This window comes from Haliotis rufescens, unplaced genomic scaffold (assembly GCF_023055435.1).
Source record: "Haliotis rufescens isolate VD_foot unplaced genomic scaffold, xgHalRufe1.0.p SCAF_5, whole genome shotgun sequence".
Lineage (NCBI taxonomy): Eukaryota > Metazoa > Mollusca > Gastropoda > Lepetellida > Haliotidae > Haliotis > Haliotis rufescens.
In genome coordinates, this window is record NW_025964223.1 from 57,503,313 (window position 1) to 57,518,752 (window position 15,440).

The 15,440-nt window shown below is 38.7% G+C and overlaps 1 protein-coding gene across 8 annotated transcripts in view; it reads right to left on the reverse strand.

The window, feature by feature from the left end:
* LOC124116421 overlaps nucleotides 1-11,860 on the reverse strand; it is a 78,657-nt gene extending 66,797 nt beyond the window's left edge. For 3 of the 8 annotated variants that reach the window (XM_048383668.1, XM_048383667.1, XM_048383664.1), the window contains exon 1: nucleotides 11,382-11,860. In XM_048383668.1, the coding sequence (XP_048239625.1) occupies nucleotides 11,382-11,461 (80 nt within the window). In that variant the 5' untranslated portion in view covers nucleotides 11,462-11,860. The remainder of the gene's footprint in view (nucleotides 1-11,381) is intronic. The other 5 variants (XM_048383670.1, XM_048383672.1, XM_048383665.1 and 2 more) reach the window with 5 other exon arrangements.
* Between the last annotated feature and the right edge of the window lie 3,580 nt (nucleotides 11,861-15,440).

Here is a 15,440-nt window from a genome sequence, read left to right on the forward strand (position 1 = left end):
CTGGCACTTGAGATTGTTGAGGAGTGCTGGGAAGTCTCTTCTTTGCCTTCTGTCCTCCAACATTTCTGTTCTTTCTTGGAGCCATCTTCAGGATCTTGGTGCTGTAGTGTCCGATGAAAATCTGCGAAGTGAGTGTCGGCTGACCCTCCTTTCGTAGTCCGATATGTGTCGGATGGCAGTTGAGTTAATGACCGATTACCCTCCGATGTCACAACGATGCCTCCGATGAGAATCGAATTGGTGATGGGCGGCTATCAGGCGCGTAGGGCAGACCGCAGATTGCAATCAGATGAGCGTCAGATGACTGTTAATTATCGGACACTCATCAGATTGCCGTCAGACGTCGGCTAGTCACGTCGGATAGCTGCACAACACGATTCTGAAACACATCGGACTGACTCGACATTCATCTGACACTGACTCGATTTGCGACCGGAAATGGCGTCCGATGGCGAACTAAGTTCTGAGCTTAGTTCCTTCATCGGACGATTTCGCCTCATCGGATCACGCCCGACACGTCGGACACTGACGTGATTGTCGACAAAGACAAATCGGATTCATCGGAGTGTGATACGATTCTCTTCGGTGGGTTACCGCAAGTAAAAATCTTTGCTTCCGATGAGTGACCGATGAACTAAAATTGTCTGTGGAATGGTATTGGCTTCAATTGTCTATTGCTTATCACCTATCAGCGCCAATTCTGCAATCATCTGTTGGCTTCCTTTGTAAGCTTGTACCCGTTGTTATTTTCCACCTTTTGTTATCTTATTAGTTTCGTTGTCCTTACACGTACATATATGCTCTCTGCCTCATGGCATTCATTTTCCTGATGAAGGAGTAAGCATATACTCCGAAATGTTGTTTTCCTCATAATAAAGAAGTTGACATCCATATATTCTCTTCCTTATAGGATAAATGATAAAAATATGATAATGAATATTGCCAGTAGTCGAATTAAGGTCAGAACAAACAGGGAGGGCTATCCAAAAATATGTCTCTAGGGGAGGTTTATGAAAAATGGATAATAAAATATAAAGAGCTTTGCATTTTTCCTTTTCAGGGAGAGTTATGTAAAAAATGTATAAGAACATTACCGGTCCCTTAAATGTAATATACATAGTTTTTAGTTGATGGTTCAGATGGTTCTTTTCAGTTGAATTTTTTTTACCAGTGTCTATTTTGGCCTACCAATTAATGGTCAATATTAAATATCAATAATAAGTGAGATAATTATTTGAATATTCTTTTCACAGCCAGACCCTTAACAGAATTTTACACAGTTGTTGTGATTGAGCACAGAGTACAAAACAGTGTAGCTCGTTATAACAATTTGTCAAATTCTGCTTCTTGCAACTACTTGAATATGTTTTTGTTTTGGAAGCTGCATCATAGGCTTGCCTCAACATTATCAATGAGAAAGGTCAGTGTTAGTGATACTCATAGGTTATCTGTAACTTTGGACATATGCTCCAGACAAGTGGACATTAAAAAAGTTAAAACATAACCTTGCCATATACAATCATATCCAAATTTCACAGATTTACATGTTATTTCACAAAATATTATTAAATCTTCTTTTGTGTTCATTCCCGAAGGGGAATTCAAATAATTACAGAAAAGTAAAATTATTTTTTTCTGCTACAACATTAACTATATGAGCTAATCACCTTGCTTAAATTTACACTGAGATTCTCACACCCTTCATAGAGCCAGTTCCTCCTTGGAATTCAAGTATCAACAATCTTCTGAGCAGCTAGAGATCTGAACAGACAACTATTCAGTATTAATTAGGGAATACTCTGGTGACATGTCTTTATGGCTAGCGTGTAGAGTCAGTGCTAGCTGTAGCTCGCCTGTATTCAGTTGTTTGAGCCCTCAACAGACCAATGAACCCCTCAGTATAAACTATCAGTTTCAACTTTCCCCAGTTTGGCTTTAGCAAGTCTAGAAATAGACAAATACACACTTCCAAGGAAGATGGTAATACATCAATCTATACAGATGATCACGGGTCATCATCAACCTAGGACATTTTATACATAAAAACATCATAAAATCTACACTTAATGGAATGTTAAGATTTCTTCTTAGCTGATGATACTTGCAAATAACATTTCAAACCTGTGAGCAAAGCCTGAACACCATGACTCAAGATTTCTAAATTTAAGAGAGTGTTTTGCTATTTTATTATTCATATCACCCCGACCAGAAATGGGATAACACCTACAAAATCTACAATTAATGAAATCTTAAGATTTCATCTTGGCTGGTGATAGTAAATAACATTTCAAAGTTGTGAGCAAGATCTGAATGCAATGGGGCAATATTTCTAATTTTAAGAGATTGTTTTACTATATTATTACTTATCTCTCCTCGACCAGAAATGGGATAACGCCTATTAACTGGACAATTAATGAAATCTTAAGATTTTCTTTTGGCTGATGATAGTAAAGCACATTTCTAGCTTGTGAGCAGAATCTGAATGCTGTGGGTCAATATTGCTAATTTTATATTATTACTCACATCCCCTCAACCAGAAGTGGCATAAATGTAATGCTTTCAACAATGAAAGAAATCTTGAGAGTTTTGTTTTCTGAACATTGTCATTCACATTTCCAACCTTTGAGAAACATGTACTTTGACAATAAGCTTTGCATATGAAACTACATAGTTTTAAAAAAAGCTTCGCCCCCTTCACAACTGTAATAGGATAACTGATCATCATGGATGGACTGACTGCACAATGTATGACATTGTGCTAGATCTGTACCTGCCATGATATAAACCACAGAAAAAAGTAAAAAGTTCTCGTCTTTCAAAGAAATATTATCTTAGAAGTTTCTGTCACTTGGCCTTCAACAGCAAGGACCAGACGGCCATTTTGATCAAGTTGTGAAGGGAGGATAACTCTTACTGTTGCTTTGCCTTGCAAATATTAATGTCACTGATTACACATGAGATAACAAGTTCTGTTCTCTATTAGTAATGGTTTTTTTAAACATATATTATCTGTCTTAAGATGGTAATTTTGAAGCCTTTCTAAATATTTCAATCATATTAAATTATATCATTTAGATTCCATATATATCAGAGACCATAAAATATGTATGTTCTCTCCAGAAATATGAGGACATTTTGCTGGCAAAACGGTTATGAAAGCTTCAACGTATATGTGTCAATAAGCTACCAGGAATGGTTCAATGAGTTTACCGGTTATTTTAATGCTGATCAGGAAGAAGATTTTGTCATTCCGGGTATTACATATGGTATTTTTTCCTTTAAAAAAATGAGAAAAAGAATAGGGTGGAGGGTGAATCAAAGGAACATTAAAGAAATCTTTTTCAACAAGAGAAATCTTTTTCAACAATATCTACTCTAACATTTCTATATGTAATTAGTTTCTTTTATTTTTTAAGTTAGTCTTCTAAGATGAAGCACAAACTCTCTCACATCCTGCATCTGCTATGCCTGGAATCAGTTACATGCACCTCCAACATTAATTAAAAAAATAGTTGCTTTTATCATCATGTACACGGCACTCGTGAAGAGCAACCTCCTCGTGGTGAGTGCTGGGTAGCGCTAATGGCTCTTCCCCCGTGTGGAACTGGGGCAGAATATTTCCACAGCACCCCATTGCTGGTCGTAAAAGCCGACCAAATTGGGCAACCTGTTTGCCGTGGGTTGCGCCCCTGTGTCGGTGGAGGACGGGATTCTGGTGGTTGAGGGCAATGGAGCCAGGAACCGGTGTTCCTTTTGCCCAACACACCACTTCGACCCTTACTTCACCTAGACGGGTGGTAGAATTGGCCCGATTCTATCAATCGGCTAGTCACGTCATGCCCTGTGCATGGAAATGTGTCATTTTAGAAACATCATATCAAATAATTTATGATGATCCAATATGTTAAACAACTATGCCAATGTACTTATTGCCTAGAGTCCTATGCCGGAAGGCGGTGGCTCATGGGCCAATCTGGTGATGTCAACCTCCGAATTCTATGTCTCCAATGTTCTGTCACGGGCCGAACCAGCTGGGCATTTCTTTTGGTAGACAAATGTAGCTTTTCGTGTTGTATTTACTGGAGTATACCATCCCTGTAACCCTGGTGTTGTAGACTGGCTTCCTCTTCAGCATCGTCTTTTTTGACACTCGATGGAGGGTGGGGAACAGGGGTGCTGAATAAATTCCTTTCATTATGGCGCAACAACTACCTGGTTCAACTCGTCATGAAAAAAAGAGAAGACTTGAAGATGATAGTTCAACTGACAATGTGTCTCAAAACAATGATTCTTGGGCTCGCTTCCTTGTGACAGAGGCTGCTGATCATCAACCGTTAAAACTAAACCCTTTTGCTATTTCAAAAGCTGTTTCCGGAATTTGTGGTGTAGTTAAAAATGTTACCCGTCTTCGGTCTGGCTCCCTACTTGTGGAGTGTGCACGGAGACAGCAATCTCTGAATCTTTTATCAATTACTCAGTTTGCCAATGTTGATGTTGCTGTGTCCGTGCACAGAACACTGAACTCGTGTCGGGGAATTGTTCGGGACAGAGCTCGATGCCTGTCAGATATGTCGGAACAAGAAATTGTCTCTGAACTGGATGATCAAGGTGTTACGTTTGTAAAACGTTTCACCAGAATCAACGATGGAGTTGTCACGAATACTCATACTTACCTGTTCACTTTTGCGCGTTCTTTCTTACCGCAATCAATCAAAGCTGGTTATGTTAATATCGGAGTGGATATGTATATCCCAAATCCACTCCGATGTTTTAAATGTCAAACCTTTGGCCATGGTTCTATATCATGTGCTAAACCTGTCAAATGTCATCGTTGTGCTGGCAGCCATGAGGGTAGAGACTGTGAGGAGGACATTGTTTGTGCTAACTGTGGTGGCCAACATTTGTCTTCTTCCAAGTCGTGTCCTGTTTGGCAACTTGAATCAAAAATCAGTAATATGAAAATAACATTTCTTTTGCGGAAGCAAGAAAGCTGTTCACTAAACAATCCACTACTCCATCACATCTTACTTACTCTGCCGCAGTTACACGTTCTGCAACTATATCTACTGCCACTGCATCAATCTCATGCCAAACGGATCTGTCATGGGTCCATTTTGATCGGCCCCTTAATACCGCTTGAATCAGTCCACCAACTTCTGATAATCAGACCAGTTCCGCAACCCAGACTTCAACTCTGATACTCAGACTGCTAGTCAGACTGACACAGTTGTCCCAGTTGTCCCAGAAAAGAACAAAAACACTGAACCACTTGACAGCTCACTTGACAAAAAGATTAAAAAGAAATTAAATAGAAAACAAACATCTCGGGAACTATCTCTTCACAACTTCTTTGAGCCTCTTGACATGGAGGTAACTCTGTCTGTACAGGACAGTCGGAGTAATTCGTCCTCACGTTCGCGTGTGAGATCCCCAATTGAGCCTCCATGACTCAATTGTCCAATATGATACAATGGAATTGCAGAGGACTTAGAAATAATTTTAATGACATTCAACTATTGATACAGGATTATAAACCGTCTGCTTTATGTCTTCAGGAGACATACCTTAAAAGTACAGATAAATTTGATATCAGACAGTATAACTGTCCCCCCCCCCCCCCCCCAGGTGACAAAGCAACTGGGGGGTCGTCTATCTTGGTTAGACAGGGCGTGATTCACAGCCCTGTTGCTCTCAATTCAAATCTTCAAGCTGTTGCTGTTCGTTTAACTTTGAACATTGTCTTTACTCTGTGCTCCTTGTATATTTCTCCATCCTTTGCTTCGACAATCTGATCTTCAAAATCTATATGATCAGCTCCCCAAGCCATGTATCATCGTGGGTGATCTGAATGGACACAACCCCCTGTGGGGAAGTGTTACCACAAACAATAAAGGGAAAATACTTGAGGAATTCATTTCTGATAATAATTTGTGTATCTGTAATGATGATTCGAACACCTATTTACATCCTGCCACTGGAACATACTCAGCACTTGATCTGTCTCTCACAGATTCAAATCTATTTAACGAGTTTGAATGGTCGGTCCATAATGACCTCTGCGGAAGCGATCACTTTCCCACCATTCTTAAATCTGTGAACCCGAATCCTGAAACCTCCACATCCAGGTGGAATTTTACAAAGGCCAATTGGTCATTGTATGAATCATTGTGTACTGCAAAATTAATCCCTCATCATTTTCAAAATGTTGAAGATCCGATTCAATTGTTTTCAGATCAGCTCAATGACATAGCTGTCCTCTGCAAATCCTCATATTCGCAAACCTTGGTTTACCTACGAATGTAAACAGGCACGGAAGTGTAGGAAGAAAGCGGAAAAGTACTTCCGCCAACATCCCACAGTTCATAATTAAGATCAAGTAAAAATTACAAATGCAAAAGCCAGGCGGGCTTATAAACAAAATAAGCATCAATCTTGGAGGAACTACGTCTCCAAAATAAATTCCCGTACTCCTATATCCAAAGTATGGAACATGATACAAAGAATTAAAGGCAAAGGATCAAAGTCTACTGTTCACCATCTTAAGGAAGGTGATCAGTTATTAACTGATAAATCAGACATTGCCAATAAACTTGGTGAAACATTGGCAAAACATTCGTCATCGGCTAATTATGTCCCTGAATTTGTAAAACATCAGAAACAACAGGAAAAGAAAAATGTTAATTTTCATTCTGATAACGGGGAAGACTATAATGAAGTGTTTTCCTTACATGAGCTACATACTGCCCTTGTGCAAGCTCATGATACAGCGGCTGGTGCTGACAATATTCATTATCAGCTCCTGAAACATTTGCCTAAATCATGTCTAGAAACACTTTTAGATATATTTGACCAAATATGGACGTCGGGGAATTTTCCCCCTTCGTGGCATAATGTCATTGTAGTCCCTATCCCAAAGCCTGGTCGGGATCATACAGATCCCTCAAATTACCGTCCAATCTCTTTAACCAGTTGTGTCTGTAAAACCATGGAGCGAATGGTAAACAATAGATTAGTTTGGTTCTTAGAAACCAATAGTCTACTAACGAATATCCAATGTGGTTTTCGAAAAAATCGAAGTACTATTGATCATTTAGTACGATTGGAATCTTTTGTGAAAAATGCTATTGTCAACAAACAACATGCAGTGTCAATATTTTTCGATCTTGAAAAAGCTTACGACACTACCTGGAAGCATGGCATTTTAAAAGATTTACACGAGTTTGGTCTGAGAGGCCGCTTACCACATTTTATAAAACAGTTTTTAGCCGGCAGGCAATTTCAAGTCCGAGTGGGTTCAACCCTGTCTGACCATTATAATCAGGAGCAGGGTGTCCCCCAAGGAAGTATTTTGTCAGTTACTCTATTTAGTATTAAAATCAATAGTCTTTCAAAGGTTTTAAGTGATGCAGTAGTTGGTTCACTTTTTGTAGATGATTTTAATATATCTTGTCGTGGTAAAAATATGCACACTATTGAGAGACAGCTACAATTATGCCTCAATAAAATTCAGAAATGGTCACTAGAGAATGGGTTTAAGTTCTCTAAAGTCAAAACAAACTGTATCCATTTTTGCCGCAAATATAAACCGCATAAGGCTGGTTTTCCTATTAAAGTTGTTAAGGAAGCCAAGTTCTTGGTTATTATTTTTGATAATCATCTTACATTTTTACCACATATGAAATATCTGAAGACTAAATGTCTGAAGGCAATTGACTTGTTGAAAGTCGTTTCTCATTCAAAATGGGGAGGGGATCAGACAACTCTCCTTCATTTATATCGTTCTCTCATCCGTTCCAAACTCGATTATGGCGCCATCATTTATGGAGGAGCCTGTTACAGCAACTTAAAATTATTAGATTCAGTACATCATCAAGGCCTGAGGCTTTGTCTTGGTGCCTTTAGAACATCACCAGTTGACAGCTTATATGTAGAGGCGGATGAGCCATCTCTCAAACAACGTCGCATTAAACTTTCATTGCAATATGTGACTAAATTATACTCAAATCCGTCGAATCCAGCATACGATTGTGTGTTTAATCCTATATATGAACATCTATTTCAATCAAAACCAAAACTTGTTCCTCCTCTAGGGTTCAGAATTAAGCCACATATTATCGCAGCTAATATTGATCTTTCTACTATATCACCATACCGGTTACTGTCTACACCTGCTTGGCAACTAGTCAAACCGGAGGTAGACCTAACACTAACTGCCCTAAAAAAAGCTGACACAAACCAGTTGGTCTATCAACAAGAGTATGCCCAATTGCGGTCACAATATGATACCTATCGCTCTATTTTTACCGATGGCTCCAAGGATGGTGGCAAAGTTTCAAGTGCCACTTTCATTGGATCTAAAAGGGTGTCTTCAAGAATTCCAGGTAATAGTTCTATTTTTACAGCTGAGGCCAATGCTATATTTATAGCATTGGATTACATTCAAAACCAATCATCTCAACAGTTCATCATCTTTTCTGATTCCTTGTCATGCCTTCAGGCAATACATAATTGTTCTTCAGATCATCCGCTGATTCTTAATATTTTAGAATTGAATAATACCCTCGCCACTGCCCAATATGACATCGTATTTTGCTGGCTGCCCAGTCATGTTGGAATTGCTGGTAACACTATGGCTGATACTGCTGCAAAGGCAGCACTCAACAAATCAGTCACACCACTTCTTTTACCTTACAGTGATTACAAGCCAATAATTAGATGCTACATCAAAGATCTAATGCAAAAGAAGTGGAACACCCAAGTAGGTATAAACAAACTTTATGCTATAAAACCAACAATAGGGTATACCTACTTGGGTTGCCATTCGAGACATGACGAAGTTGTTTTGCAACGATGTCGTATTAGACACAGTCGATGTAAACACGAGTATCTTTTAAAAGGTGAGGATCCTCCATTTTGTGTCCCTTGTGATGAGAGAATCACAGTCAAGCATGTTTTGCTTGACTGTGTTGATTTTTCTCTCATAAGGGACAACTATTATCATTCAACGTCTTTAAAGGATCTTTTTTATAATACCAGTTCTCATTTAATACTCGGATTTTTAAAAGAAATACTATTATTTGATAAATTTTGAATTGTTTTAGAATAGTTGGATATTCTTGTCAACTGAAATGTTTGAAGGCGGTGCCACTCAGGGGGTTAAAGTAGTGTAAAATTATTTTCCCCCTGACTGTGGCACATAATTCCATCTATATTGAAGTAATTAATATCAACTAGTGTTTTAATTCCTTGATTGTGTTTTGATTTTTTAATATTGGTTAATATTTCATACAACCACTCGTGACCAAAGTGATGACATAAATCCTGCTGGGAATCATGCAGGAAGCAAAAGTCCCCATGATCCCCAGTTAGGTGGCCTAGCTTTGGTTACCAGTGGTCTATAGCCTGGTTTTACTTTCTAATAACTAATACACTGAAAACTTCTTTGTTTTAATATTGCTCAGGTAAGTTTTATGTCTACACTGTGATAATTACCTTTCTGTTTTACTGTCCTTTGTCGACAGGTATTTTTATAATAATAAACTTGTTCTCATCGCGATATGGCTGCAATATTGCCGATGCGATGTAAAATCATAACTCACTCACTCACTCACTCATCATGTACACAATAATCAAATGGAGTGATTTTGAATAATTGTTACCACTAAAATCTAACATTATAGTGATAGTAGTATTTACAAAAAATGACTTTGGGACTTGAGAATACAAACAAAAATACACGCATCAGTTGCCAGAGGGCTGTGAGATATTGGGGCTTAGAAATCCCTTGAATAGTACAAATGTAATTGTACCCCTTTTAACTGACATGTTGAGTATTGTTTGATGTTTAATGACACACTTAGTTATATTAAAAATAATTAATATTATTATATTAATGTACATACCCTCCCACATATATATTGTGAACTTGAATTATTACACTTGTATCCCCACCAATGAGTGGCATAACATCTTTAAAATACATAAGTTAGAAAATAATTTTATTTTCATTTGGCTTTTGCCATTTTGTAGAAAAACACTGTGTACAGAAGTGGCCAAGATAGCTATTTAACAGAAAATTTACTCTGTTCTTAAACATGTCACCCCCTCACGAAGGTTATGATATGATAGACAATCAAATAATACATTTGGGAGTGATATAATGGTAAGAAATCAAACATGGCAATGAGGCAATAATTACAGATAATAATAAGCAACACGACCATTTTTATAGGAATTTCATTTTTTCATTAGCTATCTGCATAAAAAGATGAAATTGTATTCCGCTTTAGTTCCGCATTACCACTTTTATACGCTGCTATATTTAGCTGCAAATGGTGGATATCGAGTCAGTAGCATTGCCATCGGCGCACTTTGCAGAACGGTGTAAAATACAAAACACAAGAAGTGCAGATGATTTTGCTCTTATTAAATGTTTGTCAATTAAACACATAGTTGCATGCCACAGATATAATTCTCTATAATGTTTATCCCAGTTCTGGTCGCTACAAACGTCTGGCTCAGCCTGAACCTGGATACTGTTGGCTTGACGACAGCTTCGGTAGTGCCCTCATACGGTCGGCTGTACCCGCAACGCAGAGAGGAAGTACATGTAGTCGAAGACTTCACGGTTTTTTAAAATTGCAAAACACCGATGAAGCGATATAGCTGGAATACTGTTAAAAGCGGCGTAAACCCAACTTACTCACTCACTCACTATTTCATTCATTCATTCATTCATTCATTCATTCATTCATTCATTCATTTGAACGATTTCTAAAACACGTCTGGTCAAATGTCACCCACAGTAAGCTTTTAATGTCATTATACATTAATAACATAGAATGTGCACCCCGCATTCTGCTGGCGTTCTTCCAAAATATGCCTCTCTCCCAAAACGTGAACACAATATCTCAGTCCAGCTAAGGAGAACGCCTCCAGGTGGAACATCATGGATCAAGCACTCAGTGTAAAATGGGTGTAAAACAGTACTATTTGTACTATTGAATTATGGAGTCATCGTCTTCAATGGAATGCCGTTACCTTTACTTAAAGTCCAACCATACAATAAAGTTCATTTAAAATGAATTTAACACTGGAAACAGCACTGCTCATCGATAATGTAAGAAAATGTAGGGGTGTGGTAGTCATGTTTGAAACGTGATCCTGGTTTGTCTAGCCGACAACTTTTTAAAGTGGCCTGTGAGGAAAACGGATTATGTATGCCTGTTAATGTTGGGTATTAGTAGTTTACCTAATTAGCTATAGATAAATGAACGGGTACTGCCACCACTCTAAAGTCCTTTTGACAGATTACAGATGTTAAAATCACACAGGTAAGAAATGCGACTTAGTGTGAAAACAGCTATATAAATCTTTCTTACCCCGAGTCTTCCCCGGAATCTTGTAGTTTTGACATTGTACGAGAGCTCGTCTCGCTACGTCCAGTTTCGTCGTCCGCCATTGCATGAAATACCTATTCGATCTGTCTTCCTTTTTCTTTGTCCGCTATAGCTTGAAATACCCAGTAGGTGGTTCCCCTATTCCGTTTATCTTTATATCTGCGCATGTCTAACCTAGGTAGATGTGTTCAGTCATGCAGCATGATAACAATAACACCAAGGCAGCACATACCATTTATACACAGTTTGTGTTACTTGATCACTTCACAACACGACCCCATACATTACGACATGCTACGTCTCTGAGTCAAATAAATCAAAACGTTCGCAACAAGCGTTCAGTCTCACCCGGTAGTTTGCTAGGTTATAAGCAAGTGTTCTTACCAGCTTATATCACTATTTATAAATGTACCCAGAAAGAATTTAACAAAACGAAACGTGTACATAGATAAGCAAATGTTAGAATGAGCTGAAATCTAAGCGAACACCTGCAGGGAGTGCACTGAATACACAGGACCATGTAACTTATAATGATAAGAAATAAACTTACAGACGTGCCACACTTAGGGAAAGATGAGTCACTTTCACAAGGTAACACTAACAATGTAAATATTTCCCCGACGACATGGACAATACAGATTTGACACAATCTTGGATAAATGATATGATCCAGTCTTTACTATGTGGAGACTTCGGCCTCGTCTACGAGTTTCTTGCGAATTTGTTTATTATTGATGTTATTAGTTACATGGTCCTGTGACTTATCATACACAGACGCGTCATTGCAATGTCCGCTGATCTATATATAGAATCCATAGCTAAGCGTTCTCATTTACAGTGGAGAATACGTGGTAGTCTCTAAACGAATGACGGCTGTCACCTTAGCGCGTGGAGCTTCGAGAAGTGGCATGAGAACCAACAGCCTTGTGCTCATTGTTGTGGTTCTACTACTTCGTGTAGTTCTCCAATGCCTGTGTAGGTATCTATGTATTGTGTCGTAATACCTGTCATCACGGGGCCGAGACGTCTAGGCTTGCCACATATCTATCCATATATATAGGTATAGTCTCTTTAAAAAATCAAAGCAAACTTTCTAACCAGCCTTCCCTCTTCTCTGTATTTACATTCGCCTCAATTCTGCAAGTTATCTGTGACCGAATATAGTTTTCTACATAATAAACCACAGTAAGATACTGTTCAATCGATACATGATGGGTTCTAAAAAAGTCCCACTAAATTCGACTTCTTTTGAAAAACAACAGATTTGTTCACAAGTAATTGTCTTTCATAATATTTGTACGTTTCGGGGCATCAAAATTCACGTGTTGTTGAAAGTCAAATTAAATAAACGCCGTTACTCGGATTTATTTCCCATTAAACATACACTGGTTGCCAATACTGTTGAACATGCAAAGTGCTACTTAAATGATAATTACAATTTCGACGAAACACAATAGCACAGGAATTAGGCAAACACATCAAGGACATAATCCGGTAACCCACACACATGATCATCAGATCTGAATGGTCTAAGGGAGGTCACTCTGCGAAGTATCTTATGGCCCATCAGACATCAAGACATACCGTGTCCACTCATAGGTAGAGATGAGTCACTTGGACAAGGTAACACTGAGTGTGTGAGTTGGGTTTAACGCCGCTTTTAACAGTATTCCAGTTATATCGCGGCGTGTCAGCTAAATGTGGGGGAAAGCCCGAAGTGATGCAGGTGTCAGACACGGGCACGGGTATGGTGCTGACAAACCTAGAAACATAATCGGGGCGAACCGAGATTCGAACCAACAATCATAGGTTTCTGGCATGCCCAAGGGACGCAACTCCGCACAGCGAATCGCGACGCCTTAGACAACTGGGCCATCCGTGCATCCAGGTAACACTGACAATGTAAACATTTTTCCGACTTGGACAATATAGATTTGACACAATCTTGGATAAACGATGTTTTAATCACCTGCTTTTAATATGTAGAGACTTGTAATATGTGTTGTGTGATGAGTTGCATCAGTACGTTGTATACTCTGTTATGCCTATGGAATCAACATGGACAAGTATTGTTTATGAAAGAGTGAAAAGACAAAGCTTCTTGTCATTACAGGAATGTCCGTCAGAGAAGATTACAGCAGATGTTTAACTGTTAGATCAAACGATGTTAACATTATCTGGCAACTCTCCTTATGGTATCCTCATAAACACATAACTCATAACTGCTACAGCTGGTCGGGAAAGTTCTAGCGAAAATTGTCCGTATTTACTCATTATTCACGGAGAGATTTTGAAAGATCTGTTCACTATTATTAGCGAGGGATAAATCAATCAATCGTTTTTATTGAAATGATATTTTTGTATATTCTCTGTCGCACACGTTTTCCCTGTATTATGTTATTATATCTCTATTATATATCGAACCCTGTACAAATACTTCTCTGGAAATGAAACTATCGATTTGATGGCGGTTTATACTTACAGCAAGAGACCCGTGAAGATCCGGGGTAGAATAGATCTTCAGCAACCCATGCTTGCCGTAAATGACGACTATGTTTGTCGTAAGAGGCGACTAACGGGATCGGATGGTCAGGCTCGCTGATTTGGTTGATGCATGTCATCGATCGTAATTGCATGGATCGATGCTCATGATATTAATCACTTTTGACAGGTCTAAATGAGTTAAGTTTCAAAAAACGAGTCAACATACGCCTCACAAGCGTGCATAGTGCATAGTTGATCATTGATATTTAACATAACTACAAATTATAGATCATTGTATATAATTTGTTTCAATATTATCAACGGATTTCGCAATACCAGAACGAAACAGACAAAATTATAGACAATATTTTACCTGCAATTGAGTTTTTTTCAGAAACGGGGAATATAACCCATTGTCTGTTTAAGTACCGATTAACGGGAGAGCTTGATAATTCCCTGTGTTGATAATACATCTTTCATATCATATTCCCACAAACCATGTTGTTTTAGGTGATAACAATGTATATCCATGCTCATAGTTATTGCCACCGCCCCCCCCCCCCTCCATGCTCATAGTTATTGCCACGCCCCCCCCCCCCCCCCCCCCCAACACACACACGCACCTGATATGTGCGTTCGTTTAAGTATTAAGGTGATAATAACATATGTGACAGTTTCTTATTGGTACTTTTTTTAAAGACAACTGTTTCTACCTTCTCAAGAGCATATACAACTATTGTAGCCATTGTAAACTTTATAAGTTCTTGTCAAGAGACATTGCCCGAAAACGCATTGTTTAATGTGTCATGTTTAAACAGATTTAGAAAGATTTGTGTTGATGTCGTGTCCCACATATACCAGGCAACTAGACGTCGATATGCGTGTTGTATATGACAACGCTATGTTTACAAGTGACTGACAGTAGGGCTTTCCAACTGAAGTTATTTTTAGCGCCAACGCAGAAAACCGTAATGAGGACATGTTGCTATGATCTATACATTAACCTGTTTCGTAAATGCATATGAATATTCCGATTATGCTTGCTGTATGTAATTAAACTATCATTGCTCTATAACATTTAGAAGATCATATCCATTAAACATGTTTGGAGATGGATAACACTTAAGTGTAAGACAGTATTTATGTGAATATAGTCATAGTGCTTTATACTAAATTATAACAGTATTCCAGTTATATTACGAGGTGTCAGCTCAATGTGCGAGGAAAGCTCCAAGTGATGCAGATTTCAGACGTTTACCACGCGAGACGTGTATTGTGCTCACAAACATAGAAACGTAATCAGGATGAACCGGGATTCGAACCCCCGATGATAGGTTTCTGGCGTGACCAAATCTGTACATCCGGTGTCCCAGGAGACTTGGCCACCCCTGCCCCCAACCATGGTAGGAAGTTCTATATTAAGTCTAGGACATGTTAAATGCTGAAAGAGTACTATTTTCTCGGAGCCCTCTGCTAAGCAGTCTCGATCCACAGCCCCGTTCGACTACGCCAAATGTTATTCCCGGATGCGTTATCTTTAGCTTCGTAGCTTTTGCT